Raw genomic sequence first — 20,901 nt, forward strand, 5'->3', positions numbered from 1 at the left:
ATATAAGCTCCCATAAAGTTACAGTGGTGCCTCGCATAGCGAGGTTAATCCGTTCCGGATTAACCCTCGCTATGTGAAAACATTGCTAAACGGAATGTAAAAACCCATTACTTACCGTTCAGTGAAGTTTCCTCCATAGCGGCAGCCATTTTCGCGCCCTCAGTAAGCGAGGGGAGGGCGCGAAAACGCTGCACGCGGCCATTTCGGGGCTTCCGGCGGCCATTTTGGAACCGCCTAACAGCTGATCTGCGGGCATCGCGAAGTGAAGATCGGTAAGCGAAACGCTTACTGATCGTCGCTATGCGAGTTTTGCCCATTGCGACTGTCGGTATGCCTCCGCATTAGCGATCCCGAAAAAGGGATCGCTATGCGGATTCGTCGTTATACGGTGCGCTCGTTAAGCGAGGCACCACTGTAATCTCTTTGCCATTATTGCTGTGAATATCTTAGCATCTTGATTTATCAGTGATATGGGTCTATATATACTCCATATTCATTGGATTTTTATATGGTTTCAATATTAAAACACTCAATGACTCTTTCTAAAATTGTGGGATTTCTTCTCCCATTAATATATTATTAAATAACACTTTTAACTCTGGTACAAGAGTCTTTTTAAATACTTTATAATATTCTGTGCCTAATCCATCTGTTCCGGGGGTCTTTCCTGTCTTTAAATTATTTATAATATCCTCTATTTTTTATCAGTAATTAACTGTTCCATTTTATTTTTATCATCATCTGAAAATTTTTTATTAAAATTATTTTTATATAATCTTCTATTTTTATTATAGAATTTTTACTAGTATATAAAGTTCTATAAAATATTTGAAATGCTTCCAATTTCTCCTTCATTTTATTACACCTTTTTCGATTCAAATCTTGAATTACTCCTATATTTATTCTTTTTTATAGAAGATGTTTTAGCTAGTAACTTGGAGCTCCTATTAATGAATTTTAAAAATTCTCTTTTCAAATGAATTAAATTTCTTTGCAGAAATTTAATTTCACCTTTTCCCAAATGAGTAACTTCCAATTCCTTCCTTTTTGCCTGTACAGTGGTGCCTCGCTTAACGAGCGCCTCAGTTAACGATGAAATCGCATAGCAATTTGTTTTTTGCGATCTCATTGCGATGTTCCCAATGGGAAAACATCGCTTTGCGACGATCGGTAAGCTGTTTCGCTTATCGATTTTCGCATAGCGATGTTCTCCCAACAGCTGATCGGCGGTTCCAAAATGGCCGCCGGGTAAAAAAACATGGCTGCCTGCTGTGTTATGGGATGGATTCCTCGCATACTGGGCAGCGAAAATGGCGCCGTATGGAGGATTTGCGCTTAAAGGTAAGTTTTTTGCCCATAGGAACACATTGAAGGGGTTTCAATGCATTCCTATGGGCTTTTTAAAATAGCTTAGCGATGTTTTCGGTTAGCGGCGATTTTTGCTGCACCGATTAACATCGCTAAGTGAGGCACCACTGTAATTCTATTATGGCTTTCTTATTCCTAATTCTTATAACTATTTTTTGTAATTCCCTTATATTATCCTCTAAATCCTGTATTCTTCCCCCCCCCTGCTTTTTTTAAGTATATAAGATGGTTTACTTGCATACCCTCTCTGCACAGACTTCATAGTGTCCCAGATTATCTTAGGTTGCCCTCCTTGCCTCTCGTTTATTTCCCATGTCTCTTCTAAGTTTTTTTTAAAGTTTCAATCAGGTTTGGATACCAATAAATATTTGTATCAATTTTCCACCTTACAGCCTCCTTATAATCATATTTAACCATCAGTTCCATATTCACTCTAGCATGATCTGATATCTGAATGACTTCAATAGCTGTGTCGTTCACCCTTGGGAATAAGTCTTTAGCGACAAATATATAATCTATTCTTGAGTATGTGTTATGCATCTGTGAGTAGGAGAATTTTCTTTCTTCACCCTTTAATTCTCTCCAAACATCTTTCAAATCTGTTTTATTAATTAATCTATTTAATATTGCACATTTAAATTTCCCTTCCCCAATTTGCAATTTTGACATCCGTCTTCATATCCATTCCCATGTTAAAATCTCCTGCTACTATCACGTAACTTTTCCTCAGTTTATCCAGCCTTCTTAATAGATTTTCAAAAAATTCTTCCTGTCTCTCATTGGGTGCATAAACATTCAGAAGTGTAAAGTCTTCTCCTTTTATTTTACCTTGCAATATCAAATATCTCCCTCGGGTATCCTTTCCCATTTTTTCAATTTTAAATTCACATTTTGCAGGAGGATGGAAGGCTGAATCAACCTTTAGCTGGCTACGTGAATCCGTGGGGATCGAACTCATATCCCAAATTAAAGCACTGCACAATTGCAATGAAACCAAAAGACAGTACAGCCACTTTAATACTGTGAAAAAACTACCCAGCCAAGTGTTCAAGTTCAAACGAATAAATATACCCCAAAGACCTTCGTCTCAGCCAAAGGTCTTGGGTATGCGCGGATTACTTTACTGCGGGTTTCAGTGTCGTTTTATTTTTCTTTGAAACGCCTTTTTAAAAGCCATGTTCTGCACTTGCTGCAATGGCACCAGCGCTAGCTGGCGTGTTCCCGAAGCACAGTTCCTCATTTATCGACGTCGTTCACCTGAGGAACGGGCAGCCAACCCTTTCGGCTCCTTATCGGGGGCCTCTTTCCCTGCTGCCACCCACAAGGGCGAGCCAGGCGATCCGATCCGAGCGGCCCTCGCTCGCCCTCCCACCCCGTCCACCACACGGCGCCTCCAGCCCAAGGGTACGCAAGCGGGGAGTTGCCAGGCGGCCTTTGGCGCTCCGCAGCCGCCTTCTCGCGCTGGATTGGAGCGGGTCAGCCCCGGAGGGCGCGCGCGCGCAGCAAAAGGGGGCCAGCGGCTGCAGAGACCAAGAGAGCAAAAGCGGCGTCGGCGTGTTTCCCCGGCGGCGCGAGCCACCGGCCCGGCGCGCGACTTCCCTGCGCGTCAAAGTTCAAGTGGAGGCTCTTCGCCCAGGCGTTACACCTCTTCCAAAACTGCTCCTGGTTGTATCCTAAAAAAGCAAGCCGGCCCACAACGCCCGCCCCCCCCTCAAAAAAGCCGCGGGACATGAGGTTGACCTTCGCTGGGCGAGGCGTATTAGGAGCTAGTCTCTGCAAGAGGCTTGAGAAGACCACCCTTTTTTGGTTGTGTTGTTGGAGAAGAGTGGCTTCTCCTTCCGGCCATTCCGTTGCCTTGCTTGCAGGCTTTCTTGGAGGTTTGTCCGCACCGCTGGGACTGGCGCCCAAATAAGGCACGCACGGACTGACCCCCTCGGCTGTTTGCACGGAAGGCCCACTAGAGACAGCAGTCTACTTCAGGGAAGATTGCCAGACTTACCTCTCCAAAACACTACTGAGGAAGGAAATAAAGCAAGGCTTTTTATTATTCTCCTCGGACCTCAACCCCCTCCACCCGCCCTGCCGCCGCCTTTCAGTTTCGCTGCGCCTCCCCGAAGCGGGGCAGAACTCCTCCAAGAACCGCTGAAAGGCCCGCAAGCGCACCCCTGAACCGCCGCCGCCTCCTTTCCTACGCGCAAGAGGCCGCAGCCCCGTTCGCGACCCCGTCGCCCCCGCCACACCTCTGGGGAGGGAGGTTGCCTGGTAGGCGGAGGCAAGGCAAGGGCGAGACGGGAGGCGGCCGAGGAGGAGGAGGAGGAGGAGGAGGCGAGGGAGGCGCTTCTTCACTCCCACCCCCCTCCCAGCGAAGATCTCGCGGTGCTGGGCGCGCTCCGCCTCAGACGCCTCCTCCTCCTCCCTCTCTCTCGCTGGGAGCGGTGACTGTGCGCAGTGGAGCGGGCGGGGAGCGCACAGCTGGGCGGAGAAGCACGCCGGCTTCCAGCTCGAGGAGAAGGAGGCGCCGCCGCCGGCGGGAAGAAAAAGAGGAGGGAGGGAGGCCGAAGTAGTACTCGGCGCCGTACTAGCAAAGAGTAGCCGCCGCCGCTGCAGGTGGGAGGGGAGCGCGTTTTGTTCCGCCAGCCGCCGCCGTCACCACCTCGTCCGTCCCAGTCCCGCGCCCGAGCCTCGCCCAGTCCGATGTCCCTGCTGCTGCTGAGGCGGCGGCGGCAGCAACGCCAGCAGCGGCACTGAGCGAGCCGAGGTGCTTGTCTGCAAGCCGGCCGAACCCTTTCCGCCTTCCGCAGCCCGAATATGGCCACCCAGACAACGTGCACCCGCTTCACCGACGAATACCAGCTGTACGAGGAGCTTGGCAAGTACGCAGTCCGCTTGCTCCTCGCCGGTCTCCTCCTCCTCCTCCTCCTTTCCCCCTTCCTCCTCTTCTTCCTCCTCCTGCTGTTCTGCCGCCGCTTAGCGCAGCCCCGTACAGAGGCAGCTGGGTTGTTATTGCGCCCGGGACGCTGCTGCTCCTTGCCTTCCGCACTCCCTTGCCCCTCATGGCTGGGTCGCATCCTGTCCCTGGGTCCCACTGCCCTCTGCTCCATTGTGCCAACCTCGGAGCTTCCCCTTCCCATCTTGTGTTGCATTCATTAGTTTAAGCTCAGGAAGTCTTTCTAGTAAACTCTCTCTTTCACACACACGCACGCACGCACCCGCCATAATGCGGACTTTCCTTAACTGTTACCGGATCCGGATCGGAACCTTGATGCGGACTTATCTTCCAGTCTACCTGTGCGTTTGTACTGCGGTTTCATAAACCTGGAGTCAGCGACCTGTTCCATAATTGGTTGAAGTATACCAGAACAAGCTGCTTATCAGTGAGGAAGAAAGCGACGTGTTTCTCTCTTGTTATGACAAGTCAGTTACAGAAAGTACGTTGCAGAGTAATGGAAACGTGGTGAAGAATTCGGAGTGTGTTACTCTTCTAGGTTGCACAGACTGGACTCTGCATGGTACCTAAGTGATATGCGATTCCAGGCACTATAGAACTGCCCCCTCCCTTATTAAAATGGTTGTTCTCCTTGGGGGGGGGGATCCCTGTCTTAGCGCCCCCCTCTTGTTGGTGCTGCAGCAGCTTGCAACTTGCTTTTCGTTCCCCATTTCTGTATTATAGCAAGGGGACATTGCTGCATTTTTCATGCATCCAGGAGACGTCCCTGTGCAGAGGTGTCACCACTTTCCTCTCTCGTACCCTGAGAGTTCCAGCGCTGGTCTCTCCTTCAGTGGATTCTGGAGGAGATGTGCCCATTGGCATTCAGCGAGAGGTGAATAAATTCTGTGGAGGGAGGAGGGATTAGATGCAGGTAGTGCTGCGTTTGATTCCTCCTCCTTTACTGCACCAGTCACTGGGTGCTACTGCACCCCCACCCCCAATTTTGAGCCCAGCTCACATGCTGCTGTTCTTCAGCTGTTCCTTGTTATCAGCTTCCTTCTGGCTTGCAGGAACATGGGAAAGAAATGTCTCTTCTTTAGTCGAAGCCTTGTTTGTAGAGGTGTATGTCCATGCTGGTTTGATGTGTTTCTTGTGCCAGGATGCAGACAGGTTTTTATTATGTGCAAAATAATAATTAAGCGTTCTGTTCCCTCCATCATAACAAATCTCCAGTCATGCCCTTCTCTTGTATTTCTGCCCGCTCTGTCAACCTTTGGGTCTGTTTTCCTGTACCTGTTCCCATGTCCTCTATCTTATCCGAAATGTGGGACTTCTCTTTACCAGCTCCCCTACCCACCCCTCGCCCGCCTTTTCTGTTGCACATCTCTTGCTAAACTTGTACTGATAAATCATACTAATTAGGATACATTCTGATAAACCAACCCATCATGCTTTTCTATGGGTTGGACAAAACTTTTCATTTCACAGATAGGATGCTAGGCTGCAGGAGGAGCAGTCTAAGGTGTCCTGATTTGCCAGGGGAGGGGGTAGGAAATAAAGCTCAAAATAACTACCTTCCACTTTTTGAGGGAACCTCAAATTTGTTAATATGTGCATCTTGAGATATTTTTGTTTCATTTCTTGCTTTAGGCTTCATTCTTAACTCAGTGTCACAGGTTCAGCCTTCCCTTTTTGTTCCAGGGGAGCTTTTTCAGTTGTCCGCAGATGTGTGAAGAAAACCTCGTCCCAGGAATATGCCGCAAAGATCATCAATACCAAGAAGCTGTCTGCCAGAGGTGAGTATTGGAATACTGGCTTTGAGGAAATTCCTTTGCCGGGTCACGGCAGCAGGTTAAACTTCTGTAGATCCTATAGTGTGGTGAAATGCAGTGTTGGCCTTTTTTAAAATCTGTGTTTCTTAGATTCTTTTAGCCTGTTCTCCCAATCTTTTATTAGCTATTGGACACTGGAGAACTGCATTACTTTCTGCAGTGGTATCTGTTAAAAGATTTGATGTTGGCTTTGTGAGTATTCTCAAAGGTACAGAAATAGATGCGTCTTGTCGTGAGAATTGGTTCCAGTGAACTGACTGTGAGCCTACTTCTGAACGAGTAGGAACACCACTGGACTGAAAGTGCTCCTCGAGGTAGCACGTACTATAATACGCAAAATAGATAGGTGTCGTCCCTTGCTTTTCAATGTCTGGATCTGATCATTCAACACACCTGCGTGTTGAACAAAAAAAAAATTGCTGGAAGAAGTCTTTACTGTTGACAACAAAAAGACAAGCACTTCTGAAGGAACTGAGTCTGGGTGAGTTTATAGGTTGTTGTGGAGTATTGTTTTTGTGGAAGTCTTAGCCCTTGTTGACAGTGCCTGCATGCAATCACTTTTTTTCTTGCTTTCATTTTGGTTGAACAAGGGGATGAAATTCAACATTGCAACATAGCTTCCCCCCCCCAACATGGAGACTTTTGTTGCATATCATGTAATATATATAATATATATATGAAGAGCTGGAGGGGTCAACTTGAAGCATGTTTTCTTTTTGTTAACGTCATTCTGAAACTGTATGATTGTCTAATACAGTACAAGAAATATGTGGCACAAACCAGTTACCTTATTGGCAAGTGATTGACTGTTCTATCTAGTAATTAATTAGGAGTTGTGGCTAACATGTTTCGGTGAAAGGTGGGGTACATATTATTATCCTTGACATAAGTTATTGTGAGAAATATAATCATTCTGTAAAAGGATTGCAGATAAATATGCCTGTTCCCAAGTTTCAGTATATAGTAAGACCTCCATTATCTAGGAGATTGGTATCTGGAGTTTCGGTTATCCGCAGTTTACCACAGCCCTAATATACGTACAACATACAATACAACAGACCTTGTGGCCTTTATCCTGCCTTCTTGTAAGTTGTATGTAGAGTTTGCTACAATCCACAGTGTCAGGCATTTGCAATAGATTGTGGAACAGATCCCCCGTGAATACAAGGGCCTTACTATAAGGGCAGGAAGACTTCTGCTTGTGTAATGGGTTGCCTTCGGTAAAACGTAACAGTTTTATTTTCTTTTGCCCGTTGCCCCCCTGCTACTCCCTCTCCCCATCCTGAGACATGTGGGTTTCTCAGGTACTATTTAAACAAATCTTACAATATTAGCCTCCATCCTTTTAATAATGGAAATTGTTCTGTTGGTGTTTTCTTCTACTGAGAGCAGGTTTAGCATCTGTACGTCAGTCTCCCAAGTGGTAGATGGCTGAGGACTGGCTAAACTGACGGTAGGCTAGCTGAAGCTGTGATGAATCCAAACCTGTCCCAGCTTGATGCTGTTGGAAGTTAGTTGCGTCTACTCTGTCTGCAGCCTAACCTTGTGCGGGACATGTCCTGGTCTACACCTCTTCCTCTCCCCCCCCCCCGCCCCGCTTCTTGTCTGCTCGCCAGTCTCAGTTTTCTCAGTGTCAGTTCCCATCGTGACTGTGAAGGTGACCGGCTACGTAAGGTTTTCGTAAGGCTTATTCAAACATTTGGTTATTTCTGACGTGGATTGTTTGAGATTGGACAGGAAATTTACCTGGATTATAACAGTATGCAGAGAATGAATCACTGTGCTGTACATTTAATCCAGGAGTTTTCTGTCTCAGCAGTTCCCTGTTGCAATACAGAAGTTTTATTGGAACAAGATATTGTGAAACACCTATACAGTCATTAGTGTTCTGATGCTCAAATAGGTTTTCCTGTGTTGCAATTCCCTTTCTACTTTCTGCAGCATAGGGGAGGAATAGCCGATGACGGTAGGTCATGTACCAAAGGTGGAGGGCGAAAAGCAAATAATAAAAATGGGCATATTGGTACTTAAATGTAGCTTAACTTGTTCTAAAAGGGTAATATGATGTCCTTGCCATAGGACTACAATACAAAACAATGATATAACTGAGAATTAATCTGTAAGACAACCTGGTCTAACATTAATGGATCCTTCAAAGAAATGAATGAAAGAAGTAAAAAGGGCATCCCCATAGATTCAAAGACAGTTCTGAGAAGATTGGAAAACAAAGATGGCATTAAAGGATCTGTTTCATTGCTCAGTCTCAAAATAAGTGAGACTAGAAATTAGTAAGAATCCTGAGTAAAAGTAGAATATATGGATGGGAGGAGAAAATATACATGGAGGTGATGAACATCTCTTCAGTGATGGCTGGCTTTGTCCTGAATTTGTCTGAGTCTTGTAGAGCTTTTCGAGTTGTCTTGAATATTTTTTGTCTGCAGAGTTGGGTAAATTGATGTTGTTTCTGCAGATCACAGAAGGGTTTATTTACTCATTATGGAGTGGAGGAAGCTAAGTGCTATTAACAGACAAGTGGAATGGTGTTCTTGGCTGGTAGCATGGATGTCCCAACCATAGAGGCAAACAAAGCAAATACTGATGGCGCCTACAGTCATGAGATATCTTCCCTCAGCTATGTAAGTGTCTTCTGGGAGAAGAGCAGATTATGGAAGGAATTGCGCAAAGATAGTTTGGCTGAATGAGAGATCTCGTGCAATCCCAGCAGCATGACCAAGAACTTGACTGCACAGTTTTAAAGGGGGGAAAAAGTGGAAATAAACAGTATTAGAAAATAACAATAAAAAGATGGTACAGCGGTGCCTTGCTTAACGACGATAATCTGTTCCAGGAAAATCGCCGTTAAGCGAAAACATCGTAAAGCGAAATAAAAACCCAATTGAAACGCATTGAAACCCGTTCAGTGCATTCCAGTGGGGTAAAAACTCACTGTCCAGCGAAGACCCTCCATATGGCAGCCATTTTCGCTCCCTGTATAGCGAAGAATCCGTCCCTAAACATAGCGGGGAGCCATTTTAATTACCCAGTCACCATTTTGAAACCGCTGATCAGCTGTTAGAAAAACATCGTTTTGCGAAGAATTGGTTCCCGAAGCAGGGAACCGATCATCGCAAAGCAAAATTCCCCCATTTAGACCATTGTTTTGCCATCGCAATTGCGATAGCAAAAAGATTGTCGTAAAGCAGATTCGTCGTAATGCGGGGCAATCGTAAAGTGAGGCAGCACTGTATCCCTGTCAGCTCTTGGTTGCTTAATGTGATGTTATTATGCTGTTCAGCATAAAAGAAGACACAAATGGTGGAGGACAATACTGTCTTATTTGCTTGGGGTAGCAAACCCACAGACTGTCAGTGCTGCTGCAGATAGCGAGGGAGGGATAGAGAGCAGGGAGAAAGGTGGCAATGGCATGGCCCTCTCTTCCAAACATGATTCTTATTTATTGCGTTGCTTGTCTCTTCCTGCCCTTCCTCCCACCAAGTCCCCAACACACCAGTAATGTGTTGGATTCAGGATCACTTCCTACCATGTGGGAAGACTGTAGACTACAAAGGCAGCTAGGAAATGCATTAAACAAGTAAATAAATGAAATCTGTTCTGAAGCTAGATTTGATTTTACCATCTGTTGTGTATGTGTGATGCGTTTGTCATACAAAACTGTTCCATGTGATTGCTCCACTAAGTGGTGACTGGAGAGGAAACTGCAGAATCAATCCTTGGCTAAGTGTATAGCCTGGGATAACAGTATAGAAACTGCAGTAGTTTGGGAAAATAAATATCTGTCACTCAGTTGTCATGGTGTCCAAATCATCAGATAATGGGCTCATGTAAGATTTTAAGTATCCAAACAGCTGTTGTGCTGCAGCAAAATAGGGGCCATCAGCAATTGCCAGCTAAGTAGAGGGCAATCTAATGAGATTCAAATCAGTGAAAACAACTAGGATGGAATGGTTTGATGGACAGCGTCAGTGACATGAGATCATTCCTGTGTCAGTGACTGTGAGTTAATTAAATTCAGCAGTTTTGAGAGTACGTAGCTGCCTAGGACACAGGGTTTATGGTCATTGCATATTGCACAGAAGAGAAGGAACCAGGGAAATACAAGGCTTGAAGGGTAGTGAGACTCCTTGAATTTCTGTGTCTGAGGAACCTCTGCTGGAAATGAATGGAATCTGGCAGGGTATGTAAGATCAGATATAGCTCTCTGTGACCTAAGAGGTGTTTAGTTTCTGTGGTGCTGCAGGGCAGCCATGCAAATCAAGGCTATGTCTAACTATTAGGCTCAGAAGGTACTGGAGCAAAAGTGACACCAGATAATGTAGTCAAGCTGCAGAACAGCAGTGGGGGAGGCCCCAAATCACTTTCCCTGTGAATCAGAGTAGGTTTTAAGAAGCTTTTGGAGAAAACTGTAATGCTGCACTGTTTCGTCTCAAAAGTCATGAGTTTACCTTGTTGGCTACTGCTTCTGCATGCATCCGCCGTTTTCCTGTTGCACCAGCATCCCACATTATAATCTGGTTCCACAATATCATGGTAAATTCATGTATTGTTTCTTCCACCATCTATTCCCACTTCTGAAAACAGCAGTTCGGAATGGAATAACTGACACATGCTTAACACGTATGTTGGAGAACTGAACATTGGTTTCTACAGAGATTTGTGAGGCTGCAATCTGGGGCTTGCAAATTGTAACCTACAGGCCACATGAACTCCTGGATCATTTTTACAGGGCTCATCGATACACTCATGGCTCAGAATTCAACACCCCCCCCAAGAAAACAGCTGTTCTGCTCCTGAAGGCAGTAGTTTCCCCATTAAACAAGAAAGGAGACTGCCCCCCCACACCTCTGGTCAGAACAGGAAGTGGACATCCAGACATCACAGGTTTTTATTTTAAAAAAATAAACTAGAAAAAATGGTCCATAATTGCACTATGCTAGTTATTTTTTTTTACATTGTTTAATGTGTTTTAATTTTTGTAAGCCGCCCCGAGTAGACGTTGTCTAGAGGGGCGGGGTAAAAATTGAATAAATAAATAAATAAAAATAAAATTTGCCTTGCAGCTCCACAAAAGACTTTCCCCCTAGGCTGTAGGGACATAAAGAAGGTAGGGGGCAGCTTGCTTCATTATTGGAGTGGCCATTACAGTCTTCCTTCTGTTTCCAAGTTTTATTTACAATATTTATTTATTTACAATATTTACAATATTTACAATATTTTTTAGCCGCACCATTGCCAGTGGCTTCTGGGCGGCGTACAACATTTTGACACACTTGAGGATAGTAACTGCAAGATGGAGAACCTGTCAGCCAATGGCCTGTTAAGGTGTATGGGTCTTTGAGTGAGATATCACTCTGGTGGTGTAGGTGCTTCATTCATTCATTAAACATACATATTTGTCGCTTTCTTGCCTACAAAGTGATGTCTATTAAACTTTATTTGAAAGCCCATTTTTAAAAAAATTAAGACAAGACCTTTTTGAATCCTATAGTTGGCTGTTTGCTGATGAAGACAGCCTGACATTACTCGGGAGGGAGTTCTGCCGTTGAGGTTCTGCCACAGGGAAAGCCTTGTCTCATTGAGTCACCAGCCTGGCCTGTTGGAGTGATGGGGCATGGAAGAGGGTCTCTGTAGAAGATGTCAAATTATGAGAGGCTCATAGAGGAGAAGGTGATCTTATCTTCTTTTGAGCCCACAGTCACACCTCTGCTTCCCATACTCTAGTTGTGTCTATGGCTCTTGCATAATGGTGGAGCCAATGTGGAGGCGGTATAGAGTTCACAATGTCACACTGTCAACTGTCCATGTGGATTTAGAATGGTAGATTCTAGTAGTGATTTTGGGACATGGCACCAATCTTTAAATTTTTATTTTCTTTTCAAGAAACTGATGTGATCATGAACAGAGGAGGATTAAGAATTGCTATTCTTTTTCATCGCTCCTCTTTCCCAAAGACCAAGTAGATCTGCTTACTGGAAGCAAGAGGCACAATCCCAAATCAGTCTTCTTACATCATCTTAATTTTAAAGTGGATTTAGCATTTTACTTTACTTCCAGTGAAAAAATATTCAAAGCTTTCCCTAAGAGTCATTTCACTCTTTTTGTATCAAGAACCACAACATATTTCCTTTGTTGCTGAATGGAGAGGCTGTGTATTATTCCAGTCTCTCCCGCACAATCATCTTTATGACTAAGAGTTGCCTTTCCCCCCTTTCTTTTTCCTTTTCCCTTTTCCTTCTTCCTCTCTTTTCCTTTCCTTTCGTGCATGTGTGATTTCAAGCTTCTGATCCAGGAATGTGACCTCTCCAGAGTTCTGGGCTGCAGTCAATTGCTCCATCCTTTCAGTGTGTGTGTATAGGATCACACAGTGTCGTGCTCTAATATTTGTGTCACCCTGAATGATTAGGAAGGAATGAGTGCCCTTTTCCTCTTCCTTCCTCTCCCTGAATTCAGTTCCTTTAGAAAGAGAGTTTACGGAAGAAGCCCTGCCCCCATCTCAGCCCAAGTACAGACCTCATTCTGCTCTGCTTTGGAAAGATCAATACCTCTTAAGGGAAGGCATACACTTGGTCTTGGCTGGTATGCAAGTTCCAAGACTTGTCAGTCTGGCTTAACATCTTTTCCCTACAACCTTTGAAAGTTGCCAGGCCTGATAGACTAGGAGGTAGTGGGGGAAAGAGGGGAGCATTGTGTGCTTTGCCACATCGGTACACACAGAGGGGCAGTTGTGCTTGCCCAAGGTGCATTTGTAGGTACCGTTGCTCTGCTGCAAAGCGAAGGGTTCAGACACTTGCACAGTTTGTAATTTCCTATTTGGCAGAGGAGAGGAGAAAATGCGACTGCTCTCTGTAACGTGGGAACTCTCTGGAAGTGAGCAGTTGGGTACCATATGTCATCAAGTAATATTTGACTGTAAAAGAGAGCATAATGTGTGATTAAGCCTCAGGAAAAGGGATAGAGGGAATCAAATCTGTCCTGGACAGTCAACGAACGGTTCCGGATCTCTTAATTAGCACTGATCTAATGTGTTTGTTGACGGTTACGCTAAATATCAGAAGTCGGTGGGCTGGCAATAATGTGTGGTTCTTTTGGCAGTCTTCTAACCCAAACCTTCAGAGCAAACATAGCATTGATATTTTAAAAAGGGCAGTACTGACAGCTTACAGTCTGTTAAAACTTTGTCTCTTTACAGAATAATAAAGCAAATATTGAACTAGGTAGGAAGGAATCTTGAGGTATTCACATCCTGCTGTTCAGCAACTAGCAAAATGTTTATTTGAAACAAATTGTTTGGCAAGCCACCCAGCTTAAAGAGCTGAAGAAGGGTAAGCACACAATGTAGGTTTTATTTCCAGGACTTTGTGATGGTTAAAACAGGGGCTGAAAATGTCCTACCTCCACATTCATGAAGTACTGTATAGTGTGACCCAGCAGGGTGTTTTTACATTCAAGGCAAAAGAGCAAAAACTTCTACCTCCGCCACTCCACCTCTTCTCTGAGTGCATCTTACCTGAGCAGCAGACTGCGTTGCCTGTAGTTAGGATGAGGAAGGAGAATTTTTTGGCACCTAGGTTGTTCTGAGACCTGGCTAGGCAGTTAAGATGATGCAGTTGACTTAAAAAGGCGTTCTGTAGTATGCTGAAAATCAGATTGCCTGCAGGAAGCATAAACACAAGGCTACAATGCAGAGAGACTGTGGGAAAGTGCCTGCTGAGTTTATTTTGTTTTAAAGTTTTTTAAAAAATTATTATTTTAATGAAGGTGGCTGTTAGTCTTTCGGAAACCTACTCCTGTCCCCAAAAGCTCTCTTACATAAGGGTGAAGATCTTAAGCTTAGTGAAAATCTTTCTTGTTCAGACCTAGGCTCCTTGATGAATCCCCTCACTGGGTTTGGGGAACTCTTTCTGTAATACAGAAGTAGTGGTGATAGCTTGTATTATGTGAAAGTATTAACAGGTTTTGAGAGCATGTGGAGTCAGGTGGTCATTGCATAGCATCTCTAGCCAGAAAATGATAGGTAGCAGAGATCAGGATCCAAACAACAGCTGGCTAGATGTTAAAAAGACCCCGCCTAGCTCAGTGCAGCTTCACAGAATTGCAGGTGGGAGGGGTCTCTAAGGATTATTTAGTCAAACCCTCTTCCAGTGCAAGAGATCTTAGGTAGTGTCTCTGAAAGATGGCCATCCAGCCTCTTTATAGCCTTTGAATCCTTGTGGGGGGGGGCAAGGTGCTGTCTTAATGAATAGGGATAATTAGAGTTCAATAAGTTCACAAATGCCATGTTTCTGTTTTGTTTAATGTCTTTGCTCTTCTTCAAATACTTTACATGTTTTAACCAGCGAGAAATATGCAGATTTATCTTTGTTCTAGCAACTTTTGGAGTGGAAAATATTCTACTTTATTTTTCTGTGGTAAGTGTTTTCAGCCTAAAAAGGACTCTTTTTCTTTCTTTCTTCATATCAGAGAGTTGCACAATTTAAAATTATGGCTGCATATGAAATACAGGTAAAATTTAAATGTTAGGATAATTAGACTATTTTTGACCAAAAGTGGGCTACTTCAATTGTGTTACCTCAGCTATTTGCTAGATCCTTTTTTATGCGTATGGTGGGACATAAATTGCAAGCATATCTGTGCTGCATTGATTGAATTCCTCCACAGTCACCAAACATTTGTCCTGTATTCAACTAGTCGCGTTTTATATGATTACTCTTTGATTTTCCTACTACACTTCAAAGTGACTTCCAGATGGTCCTGCTAGAGTCTCGTCCTGGTGGGAGAAACTCTTTAGCATTCATCCATTTGGCAAGGTGTGTTGCTTTTGCTCTCCATAGGTTTAGCCTAGCCTCTTCTGACACTAATTAACAACGTAATTAGTAACCACAGTACCAGTTCAATCTAGCTAAAGTAGTTGTCTTTTTTTTTTCAGATGACTGAGATATGTATGGTCACATGTTTTGTAGATCTGAAAGGGCTCAAATGCTCAAATGCACATAAAGCTCAAATGACATAAAGCTCAAATGCACATAATCCAAACATGCAGTTTGGATCCTTGTTTGTTTTTCTTCAAGGATGAAGAACTGGCTTTACATAGCAGGTTTCCTTACCTTGGGACTGTGTAGCAAATGTGGGAGGAACTGAGGTTGGCAGTGGACATGCCATCTGCCAAAAGTAAGCAAGGTCAGGGTGGTGTGGGACCAACGTTTCCTCTAATTTTCCTCCCTGTTGTGTGAGAACCTCACCTGGGGTTTTATCCAAAACTCGGAAGTAAAGGGGCATTGACCCTGGCTCCTGTTGCACTGTTCTGATGGAGCTCTGTGCGCCCGCGCACCCGCACACCTTAGAGGAAACATTTTATGGGACCCATATTCCTTCTCCTCCTCTTTTTTCTCCATCCCTCCCTGATGAGTCCCCCAATAGTACAATAGGTATCAGTGGATCCCCACCCCATGTAATTCCACTTTATTTTGGTGAGAGGGCAAAGAAGGGAAGCTGTGGGCTGGATCCAGAGTCACTGTGTGCTAGATCTTCCTTGATTTAGAATGTCTTCTGACTCATCTGTCTTACCCCAGCAAATAAGTTATCACTGATCCTAAGGTCTGGTGATGGTGATGATTGTGCATAGGGCTGAAGATCTTGCTTGCAGAAATTGCCTTTAAAACATGGTTGGAAGGTTCTTTGGATCCTCATCTGGCCTGCCAGCTTCTGCCCTGGTCTCTCTTTCTTTCCCCACCAGTAGATCTCTTCAGTTGCAGAGATGAGAGAGATTCCTTACTCTCTATCCATTGCACTTCAGTTTGAGAAAACCTCTAGTGGTGCCAATGAAAGCTTCGTGAAAGCCTCATTGCAGCATTGTTTTGCGAATGTGTTGGGGATACTGTTGCTGAAATTCCTGCCTCTAAAGGCAGTGGCTTTTTTTTTCTTATAGAGGCTCTTGAAAAAGCCTCATCCTTGCAGAGGGAATGGAGGTTGTGTGTGAATGAGATCCTACTGACCAGGTTGAGAACTCTTGGTCCCGCCTGTTGCTGGCATGCTCTTCCATTGTGTCGGTCTGGAACCAGTTGAGCTCCTGGCACAAAGAAGATCCTTTGCCTTTGCCTTAAAGTGAAATTTGGGCTGAGTTTTTGAGATGCGTCTGCCTAAAGGAGTTGACAGTTGTTCCATCCAGGATGCCACCCGCTCCTTCCCCTTTGAGTTCTTGCATTTTTGGGGGATGCAGAGTCTACCATAGCTACGTTGAGTGGTGTTATAGTAGGATTTTCAGTTGGTAAATCCTTATTTGAATTATGGCTTAGTCATTTTGGATTATGCCTGAATGTGCATTGGAGGATCGGCTGCATAATGTAGTGTCTGTTAATCGGGCACGTTGGATAGATGCCTGCCATTGAAAGGAGTATTCAGTAGAAGTTATACATGTTGGAACCAGGAAACTACCTGGTTCCTGGTTCCTGATGATGTCTGATTTAGGCCAGCTCATGCCAAAGCAGTTTCTTCCCATTGTGTGCTACAGCTTGTACCCAGCATGGCCATTGGCCACACAGACTGGGGATGATGGGAGTTATGATCCGGCAATCTTTAGAGAGCACCAGTCTAGGGGAGTCCTACACCTATGTAGTCAGGAGGTGGGTTATGTGTCTCTTGTGTATAATGTTTTCCCTTCTGGGTGATACTTTCGTGTTTCAGATGTTGGGACTGTGCTGCTTCTGGAGCAACCAGGACTAACTTTACTATTAGGCAGCACGAAGCAGATGCCTCAAGCCGCAGTTTTTGTATGGTGTGAAACAGTACCAGATGGAGACTTTCTTACCATTATATCTTCTAGAGATGTTAGGAGATGCTTATGCAATTAGATGTCTACATGATTTAGCAGTCTTGAATACTATTCAGCACAATGGGATTGGGTAGGGATCACCACCAGCTGCTCTGTCTTTCTTTCTTTCTTTCTTTCTTTCTTTCTTTCTTTCTTTCTTTCTTTCTTTCTTTCTTTCTTTCTTTCTTTCTTTCTTTCTTTCTTTCTTTCTTTATTTATTTATTTATTTATTTATTTATTTATTTATTTATACCCCGCCTATCTGGTCGTTTTGTAGCAAAGTGTCTTGGACAAGCCCTGAGAATGATAGTCTGCCTTGGAACTACTGTAGTATGATCTCGGGCTGGAGATGCTGGTTGTTTGTCTAGATTACACTCGTAGTTTAACCTGTGAAGATTTGATTTCTGCCATGAGGGTCAATGCTTGTCCTCCGCCCTCTCCTTTTCTGTCTCTGCAGTCATTTATGTTGTTCTCTGTGTCATGCAGATCAGTTTGGTTTGTTATAGACTTGAGTGTGGCAGAAGCTGGTGCTCACCTTGCCTTTTCCCACCTCACACAACTGAATTGGATACAGGCAACAGGGTACTGCACTGCAGCTTAGCAAAAGGTCTGTTAGGAAAGAAGTGAATCCACAAAACAAATTAACTGGAGCCTGAAGTGCTGTCACAGGCATTGATGGCCAGAACACTGGAAGAGAACCTTATCTGGATATGGGGAAGGTTGTGTGTCTGAAGACATTTCTCAACAGTCTGACTGCAAATTTTCTCACTGGTTGGTGCCCTTTTCTAGGTGGGGACTAGTTCTCCAAGGAGGAGCTTATTGATCATAATTGCTCTCTCTCTATGTGTGTGAGAGATTTGCCCTTTCCCCCAGCTGCTCAGCCTTCTGGTTTGTAGTATATAAATTATAGTAGCAGGTAGGTGTTGCAAGAGGAGGAAAGCTGGAATAACAAAACACAGCTTTCTTGATTTGTTGGTCTTGTTGGCTTATTGTCAACCAAAGCAGTCGGTGAGGAGCAGTTACTGGTCAGAATTTGGTTGGTTGGTTATTTTCACTCTTTAAGAAGATATTGTATTGTCATGATGGTGGAAGTCCTGGGCTTTGTATTTTACGATATATCCATGGAGCAGGAAAGTATGTGTGTATGTCAGAGGGAGGAGGAGAAATAAGGTGATGTCATAAACTGCAGCTTTTGCTGCTGCCAGCTGGCTTTTGCCTCGCGCTCTCCCTCGCTCTGTTTTGTGAGACCCTGCTTTTGAGCAGTATAGCAAGACGATGCACATTGTGGTGATAGAATCTTTATTTATTGTTGAAATAAATTGACTTAGAAGGGATCACTGAAACAGAAGAGATTATGTGATGGAGCTCTGGATCTTGCCAGAAGCTCAGGAAATATTTAATGGAGGATGTATTTCAGTAGTGCCTGGAATAACTTTTGCAGAGACTGGGGGTCCGGGCAAGGAGCAGCTTTGCTGTGGGCTCTCCCAGTAAGAAGCAGCTACTCTCTCTGTGTGGAATGAAGCATGTTTTCAGTCGGGATCCGCCTGCCTTACGAATTGCCTCTCGGTTTACACTATATATTTTATAAATGTGCTTTGGCAGGCAGGATTTCAGCCTGCTGTTTGTCTGTCCTGTCTGTGATCATGTGGAGTCTAGGATTACCTACACCAGTAATGGTGACTAAGAAAAGAGGATTAGAATAACTTGCGTTGTGAATGTCTCATGAGTCCTAAATTTCTAAGTTAGGGGTTAACTCAGCCTAATTTCAGTGTTGGAGGACAGATCTCATGGTTGTCCCTTTCTGTACAGGTATATTTGAGCAGACACCCTCCTTGTTCAGTCTGTTAGTAATCCAGAAGATTTTGGTTTCCCAGATGCTTTGTGGGTGCCCAAAAATCTAATCAAGATCTCCTGTTGGATCTGGATACAAGATTCTGGTTTGAGAAGCTGACAACAGTGTGACGGAGCATAGAGACCTGAGTCTTTACTGTCATCATTATATTATGGGTGACTCCTCACGCCGTTCTCCATTTTGTGAGAGGAGGCCGGCATGATCTGTGTGCTGCTGAAGTCTGTGTGCTGAAGCCCAGGATGATGCTGTATCCAAAGAAACATTTGGGTACAACACCATCCATTTGTTGTGGACTGTCAGTCCACTACAGGCAGCTTGCAATAGATTCTTGAATGACAGGAATAAAAAACATGGTTTGGTGTTAATAGTTGTAGTACAATTGCTGCCATATGACAACCCTTTGAAAAGTTGTTCATATATCAGATGTGCTGGGATGCTATTTAAATTCAGTGCTGTAATTGTAATAGTAGTGACCAAGGCACATGTATGCACAGAGGCACATGCACAGTGTGTAAGTCAATTTTGAACCCAGTTAAACAGTATTGGAGGAGGAGGAGGAGGAGGAGATGTCTGAATCTTTCTCTGTGTTTATGGTTAGCTTTCTTGGTGTTCATTTCCCAAAATCAAGCCTTCACAGAAACATATACTACAACACAGACAAACAAATAGACAAAAAATATGTTAGAATAAGTTTATGGCTCAGAAGATTCAGCAGCTTAATTAGCAAAGTGGCACTTCAAACAACCTCATGTGCAAAGGTCTGTTGTATGTTGTCGAAGCTAGTTGTATGTTGATCCTTGGCTTTCAAGTATGTCACTCCAAAGAACTGTATAAACTATCCTTGGTTTTTAATGCTACATTATTTATGCTCTGCCCTCTGCAGTAGCAATTTTTGATGCTCAGTTCCAGATATAAGCTCATTGCACCCTATTGTTAAGATATGTAGTACCTGTTTACACACTCCTTACCCATCAACTGTTCTCTGAGGTTGGTGTTCTCTGGAAGGAACCACACGAGCCAGTTGAAATATACAAGTTCAGTGGGCAGCAGTTCTTCCTCTGTACTACTGCTTTTCTTGTTTACAAAATATAGCTTCCTTTACGCAATGCTGGAACTAAGGGCAAGTTGGTGCAGACTGGTATTGGCTCAGAATGGCACATGCATTGAAATTTGGGCTGGTAATGATGTATAAGGAATGACCAGACATATAATGCAAGGGCTTGCATTGAATTTGGTCTCCGTGTGTTTAAATTCTGGAAAATAAAATTTATATGCTTTAAATGTATGAGTGGCAAGATGTTTCAGGGAAATGGTGTAGGGTTTTTTGTTTTTCTTTTGATGATAGTTGATTGTGTTTGCTTTTGGTGAAGTCATTATACCTTTGGCTTATTTACTTTATTTACAAATATATGAACAGAGTGTAAGTGAAGACACACAGTCCTTTCTGCAGTAGGCAACAGGTCTACCAACCATGCATAAGTTTCCCAGATGGTTGCCAGGCCCCATGTTGTCATAGCAACAGTCCCTCCTTTCCCATCCTTGAGTTCAAAATTAGAAATTGGCCTTCCCACAATGTCCCCTTTCCTCCCTGAAAGTATGGTCTTCTGTGTATGATGGTATATTGGGACCAAGAGTTCCCCACCTCTTTAATCCATACCTTACCACTGTCGATCATTTCTGATATTTTGTTTGCAGGTAGGAGCAGGCTTAATGGCAGTAGTCCTCAGAGATATAAAGCACATTATGATGTGGGGACTGGAGTTAGCGCCCTCCATTTCATCCCATTTTATTGAATGACTGCAGAAAATTGAACTTGCAGTTTGTGGCAGGGTTACGATGGGCACCCTTTTTATTTTGTTATACTGGGATATACAAGGTAATACAGCAGTGTGAGTGTTTAGTTGAATGTGGCTGATTGATACCCTTCTTTCAGTAACTTTTCTGTACTGCTGGTGTTGTAAATGGAATTGCACTGCATGATTTTCTGATCTACTAATTAGATGGCATTGACCTGTAAGGAATATGAATGATGCTAAATGCAGGCCCATTTTTCTCAGTTGAGAAGGAGGGTGTCATAAAATCCTAAAAAGAACGT

The 20,901-nt window shown here is 43.9% G+C and overlaps 1 protein-coding gene across 45 annotated transcripts in view; it reads left to right on the plus strand.

The window, feature by feature from the left end:
* Window positions 1-3,818: 3,818 nt before the first annotated feature.
* CAMK2G (calcium/calmodulin dependent protein kinase II gamma) overlaps window positions 3,819-20,901 on the plus strand; it is a 215,687-nt gene continuing 198,604 nt past the window's right edge. For 43 of the 45 annotated variants that reach the window (XM_072994965.2, XM_078391100.1, XM_078391108.1 and 40 more), the window contains exons 1-2: window positions 3,819-4,241; window positions 5,999-6,093. In XM_072994965.2, the coding sequence (XP_072851066.2) occupies window positions 6,023-6,093 (71 nt within the window). In that variant the 5' untranslated portion in view covers window positions 3,819-4,241; window positions 5,999-6,022. The remainder of the gene's footprint in view (window positions 4,242-5,998; window positions 6,094-20,901) is intronic. The other 2 variants (XM_078391106.1, XM_072994966.2) reach the window with 2 other exon arrangements.

The sequence above is a fragment of the Pogona vitticeps genome, chromosome 3 (genome assembly GCF_051106095.1).
Source record: "Pogona vitticeps strain Pit_001003342236 chromosome 3, PviZW2.1, whole genome shotgun sequence".
NCBI lineage: Eukaryota > Metazoa > Chordata > Lepidosauria > Squamata > Agamidae > Pogona > Pogona vitticeps.